The sequence below is a fragment of the Pyxicephalus adspersus genome, chromosome 4 (genome assembly GCF_032062135.1).
Source record: "Pyxicephalus adspersus chromosome 4, UCB_Pads_2.0, whole genome shotgun sequence".
Classification (NCBI taxonomy): Eukaryota; Metazoa; Chordata; class Amphibia; order Anura; family Pyxicephalidae; genus Pyxicephalus; species Pyxicephalus adspersus.
This window is the reverse complement of record NC_092861.1, coordinates 53,691,451-53,705,832: the sequence shown is the minus strand read 5'-3', so window position 1 is coordinate 53,705,832 and position 14,382 is coordinate 53,691,451. Positions and strand designations below refer to the sequence as shown.

Below are 14,382 nucleotides of genomic sequence, written 5' to 3'. Positions count from 1 at the left end.
CCCCCCAAAGCTACACTTTACTAACCCCTTCTCCACCACCATGCTGATCCTTATTAGTTTGAATTTGTTGCATAGGGAGGATACGGGGAAATTCTGAACTTGCCAATGAGCCCTCAAGGAACAGAAACGATTAAAAGTGAACAGTGTTAGCAGAGGAAAATCAGTGTGCCCAGGTACAATGGTCAAAGGTCAGGATTTCATAGAAAGTATCATTCTGTGACATTTGTAAGCCATACATTTCTAAATTCACTGTGGTCCGAGAAATACTAAAACATATGTATGGATCCTGACACTTCAGGATTAGACACTAGTTCGGCAGCTAGAGTAGAGGGTTACTGAAGCTTAGCTTAGGAGAGCTGGTGGAATGGATTGGCGTTAGCAAAACCCAAACTTTATGCTCATTGTAAGTTTGAAATACAGCTGGTGTTTAGATCCATCAGCACTAAGAATTCCGTAAGATAAAGCAAAAGTTCTAGATGTGGTTAGAGACTACTACTTTAAGTCAGTCGTAGCAAAAGTTATGGAATACCTCCTCCTGAAGGGTGTTCCAAAATATTGATAAAACACAAAACTTTTTAAACATGAACATTCTAACATTGTAAAACATACCTTCAAAATATTAAATTACATTGTTGTAATTAATGGCAAATGTTTGTTATTTGTCAAGCCAAGTAGAGGAAAAAATTTGTAATCAATAACAAAAGAAAAAACAAAATGTGAAATCAACCCCAAAAATGTCTACTTAGTACTTTGTTGCACTTAACCTATCATTTATGACAGCTTGAATTCTTTGAGGCATGGACTAATGAAAAACAATATTCTAAATCATTATGTGTAGCAGTTAACTGATTTGCGTTTCAGGATGGAGCTTTGTCATGTAGCACTTTTTTAAATTTTCACCGTAAATTTTGAATCAGGATACAAACTTTTAAAAGAATAAATGAGAAAAATTTCCACAATTTTAATATACACCAGTGCATTTACCGATGATTGCCATCTTCCCTGGTTCTTTAAACTGAAACGCAACCCCACATCATGCATTAATGCAGAAACTTGATTGTTTCCTTCAGGCAGTCATCTTTATATGTTTTATTGGAACGGCACCAAACAAAAGTTCTATCATCTTGGACAGATTCATGATTCATCACGATGTCCTTCTGTCGACATAAAACTATTGTGACTTGTCAAAAAAAATTCAATTTTGTCTATTCAAAAGACATTCTCTTAGAAGTGTTGCATCTTGTCAGTATGCAATTTCGCAAATTCCAGTCTGGAATTAATGTTTTTCTTTCAACATAGGATGCCCTGGGTCATCTTTTGTTGAGCTTACTATTGCTCAAAAAGCAATGGATGATGTGATCAGACAGTGATCAGACCTTGGTGCTTGAATTATAGTGCAGTGGAAGTTGTCCTTGAGTTTTGGCTGCCAATCTGCGGTTTATTTTCTTCTTGAACCTGCATCCAGTAAATTTGGCTACAGTCCCATGGACCTTAATCTTCCTAATAATATTTGTAACTGTTGTTATAGGAACATCAAGCTGCTTGGGGATGATCTTACAGCCTTTGCCTTTAACAAGCATGATATAATTTTCTGTCTATAATAATGGTAATCTAATTATTTGTTTTCTAGGGGTACCAATAAATGTGTCCAGTGTATTTTAAAATATCTTTGTAGAATAAATACCGGTAGTTAGATTTGTTTCTAATGCCTACGGCACACAAACACACCACCACAACCGCTACTTTCAGGAGGAACTCTGGAGAAATTAATTTTTCAGGAAGCTGCTTTGGTACAATAAACATTTCTAAAAGTTCTTGATAACCAAAAATTGAACTGAACTCAAAGTTCAGATTTTCCAACAATAAACACCATACATCTCGCAAGAGTACATTGATAGAATCCCACTGCACATTCTCATCTTTTTGTGCTGTTTTTATGAAATCAGTCTTTATGTCAGCTGCTAGGGCTTCATCACATTTTACAAGTCAGTTTTATGTTGAGAAATGTACTTTTGAATTCTTTCTAGCTCTTGGTCCGACAGCAAAACTAGCTTTTTCCTTCTGCCTAGCTCCTCTGAAGAAACCCAGGAGCAAATTCACAGAACACCCAGCTGCATAACACCACAAGCTTAATGTGACTCCACAGCCAATGAAAAATATTACCTTTCTGTTAATACTTTCAAAAAAATTCTAAATAAATGTTATCTTTTGGAGTACTTCTAGAATTTACCTTCCTTACAGCTATATTACAGTTTTTTAGTCATCTGAAACCTAAATTAGAACTGTACCATAAAAAATCAGCTCTTGGCTCAGACCATGCCATCGGGACCCTGAATTCGTGCACAATTCAGCAAAGCTTTCCTAATCACAGGTTTGATGAGAAGCCAAAAACCAAATCAAAGTAAGGTATCCAATACTCACACTACATATTGGCAGACCAAGACCAACACGGACTAAATTACCTAGGATTTGGTCCATCTATTGACTGGAGATACATTTATCCATGGAAGTGCTCTTGATAACACTTATATAAGCCACAGTATGATTTATGCTTAGCAAGCCTATAAGGTTATATTTTGTGCTCCAAAGCCAATGTGAAATGACATGCTTTAAATGTCGTGAGAAAAGCTGTATAATTTTAAGCTAAAAATACCACACTGACTTCTAAGCTTAGAAAGATACATTGAAGAATAGGCTTTCACCAATTAAACTATTAAGAGTCTCAGATACAGCAGGGTCACATCTGTGATTTGGAAAACAGGCTCTAAGGAATTACAAGGATTTAAAAAAAAACATGTAGAAAGAGACACTATCTGGGCAAGGGTATTTAAATCTTTTAACATCATTAATGGAACTTCTTGAATACAAGGATTACACAGCTAATGAGAAATCAACGTGGAAATTTTGAGCTTCCTTAAAGTTGTCCAGAAACCTGCTGCTTGTGGTTCAGAATCAGATAGCAGTCATCTACAGCAGAGGTTCTCAAAGCTTAAACAGTAACAGATGTCAAAATGTTACCATTAAATATATAACTAGTACTAAAAGCGACAGTGTTACCATGAAACACTTTCAGACTGCCAAAATAAATTAAATTCTTACAATTAGTACTTACCATGCTTTTCAAGCATATCAATTCATTAAGCCTTTTGTCAGTAACAGGGATGTAATATTCTTCAATCTCTGGCATTTTTAGACAGCCCTACTGCTCCCTCCTACCCAATGCCTACCAGGGTGTCTGGCTGCTGCCTATGGAGCCTCCAGCATTCTAAAGGAGGAAGTCAGGAAAAAGCTGACTTTTCTCTACCTTTGCAGAGCATTGGAAGTCACTACCATGCCTGATAATATGCATTCACTCTCCCATACACTGCTTCAGGTATTGTGTTTAATTCTAAGGCAAGCAGTCATTCACTTTAGTGACACCATGCCAGTACAAGACTTACTACAGACCGCCTCCCAACACTACAGACAGCCTCCCAACGCTACAGACAGCCTCCCAACGCTACAGACAGCCTCCCAACGCTACATACAGCCTCCCAACGCTACATACAGCCTCCCAACGCTACATACAGCCTCCCAACGCTACAGACAGCCTCCCAACACTACAGACAGCCTCCCAACACTACAGACAGCCTCCCAACACTACAGACAGCCTCCCAACACTTCGCATTACAGCTTTGGCTGTCTGTGTAGACATTTTTGTATTTCCAGACCTGCTCTTTCCATGGTTCAATTTTTATTTTATTTATTTGTTATTTTCTTAGCTAGCTTTACCATTTCACTATTGTGATTACTGTGCACTCCCCACTTTCTAAATGCACTTCATCCTCCACACCTTTTTTCCCCGAAGTCTGTTCCAAACAAGTTTTATACAAGGGGCCTGCTGTTGAGGACACTGTGTACCAAATTGGGTTCTGTTAGTGGTCAGTAGCTCTGTTCATAAAAATACCACTCTGCTAACAGAAACACGATACCCTGTGCAGTGCTATAACTGTTACTGAAGAGATCAGAGAAGTCATAACTGCAAATGTTTTGTCCATTAATGTCAGAATATTTGTATTAAAATAAATGGTTGTGGAGTTTTAACAACATCGATCTATGGCACTACACAGATCACTGCAGGAATGCTTGGATCACCACCAGTTGGAAAAGAAATTAGTGAAGGTTTCATATCTCAGCTAATGATTGCTATCCCAGTTATTGCAAAAACAGGCCTGAAACACATGCCATCACCCTTTTCTACATTTTTTCGCTAATAATGTCAGGCTTGGCATACATAAGAACTTTTTAGCATCTCTTTAGTGAGCAAACCTCTTTTAGCTATGGATTATTTTGTTTGTTGCCAAGAATTAGGATTGTTCCAGCGTATGGCTTACGTGCAGATTGATATGGGGCTTCAGAAAGTGTTATTACACAGTACCAACATTCAAATTACCTTTTGGCAATATGTGGTGTAGGGCAACAGACAGGAAAAAGATGGAGTCACTGTAGTAGGTTCCAGTGCCAGCACTGAAGAGTTTCTGCATAGCTTCTACAATAGGGAATAACTTTTCCGTCAGTGCACTAACATCATGGAATATGACCTGAAAAGCACAGATTAAACAAGTATGAGAAAAAATGAAAAATATCATTAAAAAAAATCAAAAAATCATTGGTAACCATTTCAGCAATCTTTTAAATGAAGTAGTCCATATGATATATTATTATTTATTATGATTATTATACACACACAAAGTAGCAGAGTAATCAGTGTTCAGAAATTCAGACATGTTAAGGCCCCACTAGGGTCAGATCAATCAGGTGTTTTACACAGGATTGATTACATAACTCTGGGGAACGCATTTTTTGTCGAGTAAGACCTTACATTTGTTTTTTTACAAATTTTTGGGTGGTGAATCCAGAAAGTAACGCATTTTAACGCACATCCAGTTTTGTACGATACAGGGTACCCTGCATTTTTGTCAAGAAACATACAAATTTTACATATAATGAAAAAACAATGAAATAATAACTTGAATGTACTGTTTATTTAAATTTATTTTGTTCTTATAAAGGATTTATTGTTATTCTTTTTTTTTGAAACAGTCACCTTCAGTTGGCAAAGCTTTAACGACCTGCTTCATCAGACCCAGTTTCATGTGCAAAGGTGGGAATATAATATTCTTTCTATCAACAAGTGGCTCATGTAAAATGTTTGGATCACCTGGTTTTAGGGCAGATCTTGGAGACCAATTCCTTTCCACCCAATGCCTCCCACGAGCTCTGCTGTCCCACATGTACAGATAACAGGGATATTTGGTGTATCCACGTTGCTGACCAAGAAGGAAGCATACCATTTTAAGGTCAACACAGATGACCCAACTGTCCCAGTTTATGTCTGCATATTCTTCACAAAGAGAAACTCAGTGGCCAATTGGAACTGACCCAAATATATTGCCATGGTGAAGGAAGACACACTTTAGGCTAATGGATGAATAGTCACCATTCAGTTGAGTTGTAGATTGGAATTCCAAATTCTTCCATTAAACCACGTATGTTATGGCAATACATAAAGCCTCTGTTCGTTCTAAAGTACTAGAAAAATGCAATTTCTCTGGTTCGAAAGTACGATACCTTCGTTCCTTTTTCAAGTAAGTTTTTTTCATGCAATCTTGACACTTTGTTACATCCTGAAGTTTTCACAATACAAAAGTAACAGTCACTAAAATGATCTCCTGGCTCTCGCTCTCTTGGTATACCAAATGGCATCTTATCACGTGTTCCCTTTGTCCACATCCGAAAACCCTCGCACACTGCTTGCACACCTTATGAGGGGCCCAAGTTTAACTTTGAAATATGCCAAATAGGCTTGCTCTACAAATGTGCTGATGTTCGCCCTTTAACTGAGAATAGTGAAACTGCCACAATATATTAAAATGAATCAGGATTGTTTATGCACTTATAACGAGAAACAGCAAAGCCACACATGATGAGAAAAATGATGAGAAAAAAAAGGAAATTTTGCTTATTCACTACGTTGAGCAGCGCACAACCTCTGACCACACTGTCCACGCTACAGTAATAACAATAATATAAGCGGTAGAGAAAAAAACTGAAGTGATGCAAAAAAAAAAAAGGACAGCAATGCTTCTAATGTAATTGTAGGGAAAGTCCAATGTAAGATAAATCGTTCACAAACTTTTCCACTAGTTTTTTACTGAAGACTATATTTTTTGCTTTATTAAATATAAAATTAGGATGAGATAACATTTGGCCCAGGACACATTTTCATATCATTGCTACTAGCAAATTGTTTGTTAACCAAATGAAAATCACATAAATCTTTTCAGTCATGCACAGGTAATTTGTTTCCCCCCATTGTCGAGTTAGTGACCTTTATTCTCATAAACTTTTATTCACAATATGAACAAACAAAAATGGGAAGGAATTGCTTTTGTATAATTATAACTAATTACTGTGATTTCACATGGTTAATAGTCACAAATTGTGACTACATTTTTTTTTTTAATATGGAAGGCAGTTATATAAAGTCACAAAAAAGTTCACAATTATTAAAATAATCTTACAGTTGTATATAAGGAAGGAATCCTTTCAAAAGATCAAAAATTGTAAAATTGTACTGAATATTTTTTTAGTTTATGTTGTGCTGCTGCTGCTATTTGCACAGCCTTACAATATAGTGCAAGAATGCAATATATGCCTTTGAAACTATAATATGCAAGTATTTGTTGGGAAAGCTCCGAAAATGTAATAAAGGCCACAAAAAAAAAAAATGTACAACTCTACAAATAAGGTTTTGGATTAGTCTTTTACTGGGTCATTGGATTGTGCCGTTTTCTGCTGACCCACAAATATGATTGTTTCCATTACACAAAATGTGAGAATTCATTAAATCCTCTTACAAGGAAATAGATCCACATAGGAGCAGACCTCCTGAGACGCTGAACTGCTCTGCAGGGACCAAACGAAATAAGGCTGAAGGTTATTCTGAGTTCAGGATTATATTTTGCTGTTAGCAGCTCAAAAAACAAAGTTTCAATCACAGATCATACATGCTGTGATCCACCAAATGACTGACAAATTCTTTCAGAGGACTAGTCAGCAGTTTGTTGAGATACAAGATATTCAAAGAAAGCTGAACATACAAAGCTGCATCACAACATGTGGAGCAATACCAATTCTGAAACAGGGAGGTTTTTATTTTTAGTATTGGAAATATAGTACTGTCCAGTATATTTCAGTAAATGCAATACAATAAAGTAATGTAAAACTTTTGTCAATTCTCAAAAAAACAATTATATGCAAATAAAAAGCACACAGCTTGAACACACACATCTTTTTTATGTTGATATATATATATATATATACACACACACACACACATATATACACACACATACACACACACACATATACATACATACATATATACACACACACACCCAACATCAGCATGCAGGACCACAAAAATACCAAGCAGACAGGGTTGCCTGCCTGGCTCCTATCCGCATGTTAAGGGCTAAATTCCCTTTTTGTGTAAATTTTGCTGAAGGGCCAGCACACTTTAAGTTGGCCTACGCCATACGGTCACAAGTGCAGCTGCTCATTGTGTTGCCTATGGTGGGGCTCTGGAAGTATACCAATGAGCTGTAAAGAAGCTCAATACAGGAAGCCAATCTCAATGGATGTCAGATACCAATGTCTGTGGGGATCAGGCAGATTGAAAAATCAATTAACTAAATTAAAGTTTCACATTCAGGAATTTTATTTTTTTTTTTACATGCCACTTTTGACATGATTATTTGTCTCTCCCAAAGACCTACCACTCTTACATGCTACATAGAGATGACCTCCGCTTTATACCTTTCAAACTACGTCTGTGCCTTTTTATTTTAGGGACATACAAAGCTTTATCTCCATACTTCTATATTTACACTTAGGTTTTCCCAGTTCGAGCTCATCATGAAATATAAGTTAACAATTTTACTCAAAGTGCTGATTGTTCATAGAAATTTATGGCAAAAGTGTACACATATAACAAAAGGAAAAAAAAAATTAAAAGATACCTTTACCCACTTAACCAAATTTTACATTTTTTCTAATTCTATGTTCACAATGAATGCTGGGGCTGAAGAGTTAATTCTTTGCTTCTTTTATTGTTATTTGGCTATGCTGCAGAGCTAGAAAGAAGGATTATTTATCTGCACTTTATTAAATAAGGAAGATCCTGAGTCTTAGTCATAGTCAATATTTATGTACACACTCCTCATATTATGTGTTATTACAAATGCCTGTAAATTGATGTTTATTATACTGTAAAAGGACAAGGATACAATTAAATACTTTTGAGAGATGTAATAAAGAAAAATGTGTCAAGGTAAGCCTTGGTAATATTGAATAGTAGATCCAAGCAAACGATGACAGCTTTATTGTTCAGGTTAGAAAGAAAACCCCACTTCGGCCATTCAGCACCTTAAACAGTGATACATTTTTCACAATGTGGCATGGTAGATATTGGGACTAGAAATTGCAGGAAAACTATTCCTCTTTGTAACCCTGGCCTAATTAATACAAGATATTATTAGATTATTTTACAAAACTCTCCTGAAAGAAAGATGGCTACAGTAATTTACTTACAGAACTCTGCTGGTGATTGTCTCCATTTATGGTTGACCCTTACCCAGTCCTCACATTGCTGCCTTTCATCTGAAGCATATAAATAAGAGATAAAGGGGATTTAAAGAAAAAAAATTCAATTTTTAAGTTTGTATGATCAGGCAGGTCATTTGTGTAGAAAGGGACAGGCAAAGCCTTAAACACTGTGTTTTTTTTTTACAAAAAGCTAAGCTGTGTAGTGTTAACTTTAGTTGAAGGGAAACCTGGCATTCCCTTCTTTTCTTGTATGCCTGGACGATATAAAATTATGTCATCCCAGCATGGCCAATCAGGACCAAAGATCATCTGGAAGAGGAAGAGTAGAAGGAAGGTGGCAGCACTCGGCACTGGAACGCGGACAGGTGAGTTGGCTGAGTTTAGTTAGGCAATAATATCCTCAACTTCCTCAGCGTCTCACTGGAAAGTATGTGATGTCACCCAGGCCGGGTAGGTTTAACTATTTCAGAAATTGCCAAGAGGTGCAAAAAAAGGGAAATATAGTAGTAGAAGTTCTCTCGGCAAAAATACTTTGGTAGTGGCTAAACAAAAAAGGCAACAGTAACTCAATAACCTCTTCTTACAACAGAGAATGTAGAATAGCATTTCTGAATGAACAACACATTGAACCTTGATGCAGATCATGTTGGGTAAGTACAGGCACCTGAGGTTTCAATTTGCACTGGATGCCAAAAATAGACAAGAGAACATTGGAAAAACACTGCCTACGCTAATGAGTATTTGTTTCTGTTGGGGCATTTGGATGGTAGGGTCACAATTTTGTGAACGAACATGAAAGCATGGATCCACCTTGCCTTATATTCACATTTAAAGCTGCTGCTGACGGTGCAATGATGTGGAGGATATTTTCTTGGCACATCTGGGCCCCTTGATACCAATTATGCATTGTTTAAATGCCACAGCCTACCATAGTTTTGATTCTAACCATGCCCATCCCTAAATCACTACAGTGTACCCATCCTCTGAAGACTATTTGGATAATGTGCCAAGTTACAAAGTTCAAACCATCTCAAACTGGTTTTGTGAAAATTTTGGCCTGCCTTGCCTGAAGTTCAAAAGCTAAAAACCTGGGTGGAACCATTTTCACTGGCTCTGCTATGAATTTGGGGATGAATCGCTCAACACTGCCTGCAGCTACAGACATCAGTAAAGCCTTGTTTTATAGATGAATTCTAGACAGATACAAATGAAACAATTTAAGAAGTCCTTAGATTATGTTAATATATGCTAGCTTGTGAGCCACTTTGAGGGACAGTTAGCTATAGGACAATCAACTATGTAAAGCGCTGCATAATACGTTGGCAAATCCTTGGCTGAAGATCCTCTATGAGAAAAGGACAGAGAAGAAGATAGTGGTTCGCTGTGAGGGAACAGTGACAGGTAAGTAATGTGGGATTTATTTCATACTGCTACAATGTGATAGCACAAGCTCTATTTGAAGCATTTGTTCTATTCAAATAGCCTACTGAGTTCACTACTAATGTTCTAAAATCATAAGCACACACCATGGCAGTGTGGTGCGTTACCTGCATTGGGAAGCTGTGCTGGGATACTTTAAAGAATAAACACCAATGTAGATCAGTAACTTGCGAGTTGCCACTGCACAGATGTGTCAAATTAGTTTAACAGATAATGTAAATGCATATATTTGACTTGATATCAGCCTGTTGCAGCCCTTCCACAGCAAAGCTTACAGTCTGCAAGGAAAATAACAGCACAAATAGGCAATCAGCACAGGGGCATGCTAAAGAATGAGAAAGCATAATGATTGGGGAACTTACTGTGCTTAGTCGCCTTTACTGTACAGTCACAGGACTGGGGCCAGTCCAAGACAGCTTGGGCTCTGAGGCAAAGGGTTAAATAATGCTGGCTGCCTCTCCAAGACTGAGCACTGGAAAATAGGTAAATGCTCATTTGAAAGGTACTTTACGGCTATTATAATTACAATGTGTTTTTTTGTTTTTTTTTTAATAAAAACATCTTTTTTTGTTAAAGAAATTGCAGCACTGAAAGTTTGTTCTGCTACGTTTGCAGCATTACTTTTGAATACACATCTTTGCAGAATATATATATATGCACATGCAAGAAACCAAGATATTGCACCGTTGCGCTGCCATGTTGTGTTATTTGGTGATAAAATGTATGTTCTTAAGGATATATTTCAAAATACTGATATGTTGCTTTAATGTACCAGGGCTAGGAAAACAAAGATGATAATGTTCCATGAACAATGGCTGTAGTGCGCATACAGCGCATATATGTTGGGATAATGCCTGGGGTTTCTAAGAATGTACTGCAATAGAAAAGTATGGAAAAAGCCCCAAAGCTTCTGCTACCCCTTCCAATCTTTAGTAAAAGGAGACTTTAAATACTCTGATCTGCCATGGTAAAAGGGAATTACAACAAATGACAATCAGAAAAAAACAAAACAAAAAAAAAGAGAGTAAGCAAACAGTTTTCTTCTTGTGTTTGGTATAATAACGGTTTTATAAAGCATCCAGGCCACTTGTTCAGTTTATGACCTAGATAAATAAGAACTTTCACAAACATATCTCCAATAGAGGTAACATGTATCTAATGGGAAAACATTTTCTTTTGAGTTTGGATAAAGTAAGGAAGGGCTACACTTTCTGCCAAGATCTTATTAGATTGGTCGCCATTACTTCTTCAGACAACAACTGTCACCAACGTAGAATGTGAGGGAAAGTCAGACAGACAATCTGAGTTGTCATCACAACAATGGAGGAAAGATCATTCCATGGGGGCACCGGTTTCAGGAAGAGCTATCCTGTGATCAAAATGTTTTTAGCTTTGGAGAAAATTTCTCTCATTTCCTGTTGTGTCTATAGGCGGGTTGTGAAAGGGAATCTTCCTAGTGAGGTGCAGAATGCAAACAATACCCCAACAGGGGGTTTACCTACGGTACTTTACTATTCTATACAAAATTGTGAACATACACTTTAGGATTCTGCTTTCCTCACTTTCTTCTTGTTGTAGATTCAGGTATCCATATTAAAGGTATGAGTCTAGGTTGGGGACTAGTTAGCTGCAACAATGCCTGGATTAAAAATGGAACTACCAAGCAGGTAAGCTGTACCTATTGTATGCATATCAAAGCTTTATCTGTAACACTGACTACAGTATACTATTAGGTGTTGAATAAACAATGACACTTATTTGCACAATATTCTATTTTGATGCTTGCACCCATTTAGAAGGGGTTTTGTGGCTGCAGAAAATACTGGGTATGATCAGAGGCTGCCATTCTAAGCTGCCCCCCAGCACTGGCCAGAGACACTAGCGTTCATAAATGTGTTCTACAAATTCAGATGATGATTATACTTCTTCAGAACAAAACCATAAAGTCAGTGGCTGCAGGAAAATGCTGCTGATGGGCTGAACTGTCACTGAGCTTCATCCTCAGGAAGAAAACACTGCAAAATCAATGTCAGGATAGTCAGAACTTGAGAAGTAGGACATCTCCTTGGTGACCAGGCGGAGGAACAAGGAGAAAAAATGCCTGAACTGGAAAATGCAAACAAATGAAAGGGATGATGATATTGCTCAGTCACACAAACTAAGAATTGCATGCAGACTTCTACCAGTAACATCTGCCTGGTCACATGACATGCATGGCTTCATGGTATGTAAAGCTCTACTGACACCTGCTGGTAGCAACATACATAGCACTGACATTACTGAGCAGTATTATGGGTGTATATACTGTATAATAATGTATAATATTGTGCAATAACTGCTGTAATATTGGTTTTAATGTAGTAAGTGTATTATGGGTGTATATACTGTATAATATCAATAATTTGTATGTATAATATTGTGCAATAACTGCTGTTTTAATTTGTTTCCACTACAAGAACTGTAGTGATTGTATTAGTGATAGATGTTATTGCTCAAAAGTGTATAATTATGTTTCTAACATCTGGTGCCCACCAGTCAGAGTACACCACAGATGAACACCTTTCCCTGTAAAAATGAAGCCTTACCCTGTAAAATTTAGGTTTTGGGTAGGTAACAGGCCAATCATAATCTACCTTTGGATCGCAGCCATGTGACAGCTAGATCGCAGCCCCGCAAGAACAGCTTGGATATTGTGACTGCTGCCACTGTGTTTGTCTTTAAGCTCACACATATCATCCTGATCCCCAGCACCTACTTCTAGAATACCAGAGAAGTAACTGTTTATTATACATACAGTCATCTCACTAGTCTGTTTATATTGCAGCCTAAGATCATGTCCATGGAAGGGAATTTATTCCCAGCAGCCAGGTGCATGGCATTGCACAGTGAGCTCTGCATGTGAACAAAAAGACTGAACAGGTAAGTATGCTAGTTTTATTTTAGATAGGACATAACTTGTCTCTTCTGCCTGACCCAATTTTTTGCCCATTTAGGTTAAATTAGGCTTTTTCCTAGGCTGTCATTCTCATACTGACTTTGTTACCCAGCCAGTAACTGACTTGAACCAGGAAAACAGAGCGAGGGTTTAGATTTTCAGACTACAATGGCCGAATAATCATTGACGTTAGGGAACGGAGATAGAATTTTTTTAGTAATATGAGCTTTTGATAATTTCAGGCACTAAAAACAGGAGTTTTAAAAAGTTTCCATGGTTTACATATATTCTGTTGGGGGAATAAGTGGGATTAACATTTTGCTTGTGGGCGCTACAATTTCTGCACGTTTCCTGCAAACACTAGCTGAATTTTGTTTACTATGAATATATACATCTCTATGTCTCCAAGGCTGGAGAGAATACAGTTTCAACAGTGAATCTGGGTGATCCAACAAACCTGGAATGGTTCTCGCCTAGGATTTAAAACATTTGCTAACAAATAGCTTTGAAGAAATCCATTCCAGGTTTGCTGGATCACTCAGCTTCACTAAGGAAACTGTATCCTACCCAGCCTTGGAGAGCTTTAATAAATCAGGTCCATTGTATCTCCTGTGTGATGAAGGGGTCTGCTCTAAAATACAGTTACAGGTTTTTTGTGAGAAATAAAAGCTATTGCTTAGCATTTTGGGGCAATATGCTACAAATAATAACATGCATTCCTAGCATGACCCAATAATAAAATAGTCTATGACAATGCTGACTGCAGTTTTAATGATGGTTGAGATAGATAAACCATAACCTTCAGCACACTAATTTGTACAAATATGAGAATCATGTAGAAGCCTTACTACAAGCGGATTTACAAGCTTCCTTTCTCCATTTCCTGCGTTTACACGGACATCCTGTCCCTCCCAATTCACTGTCATTACGATGTATACACTTCACCTGCTCTACAACAAATCAAAATGTCCTTTTATTAAGTGCCCAACAGAAAGCAGAAGAAAACGGTCACAAAATAATGAGTTTGTTTATTGCAGGCACCAATGATGAGGCTGATTTTTCTGTCTCTCTCCAGGGTATGTTGGGGTATAGTGTAAAAAAGTCCAGCATGACCAACATCTTCAGGTACAATACAATCCATTCTTTGTTTAAATAGTCCGGCTTACTTGATGCAATGCACCTCAACACATTACCAATATTCCACTATCGTGTGACCCTGTTGGAAATGGAATGTGCCCACCTTAAAATGGAATTTTTATCGTTGGAAATGAACGACCGATTGGCCAAAAATTGTTTGTAAATAAAGTAACCAACGACGCAGACGAACGAGGATAGTCGTTGGAAATGAACGACCGGAC

General features: G+C 37.4%; 1 protein-coding gene across 3 annotated transcripts in view; it reads right to left on the bottom strand.

Annotated features, from left to right (window-relative positions):
• The window catches only part of XXYLT1 (xyloside xylosyltransferase 1), an 87,835-nt gene that overhangs the window by 71,624 nt on the left and 1,829 nt on the right, over window positions 1–14,382 (bottom strand). For all 3 annotated transcript variants that reach the window (XM_072408203.1, XM_072408202.1, XM_072408204.1), the window contains exon 2: window positions 4,433–4,580. In XM_072408203.1, coding sequence (XP_072264304.1) covers window positions 4,433–4,580 — 148 coding nt within the window. The remainder of the gene's footprint in view (window positions 1–4,432; window positions 4,581–14,382) is intronic.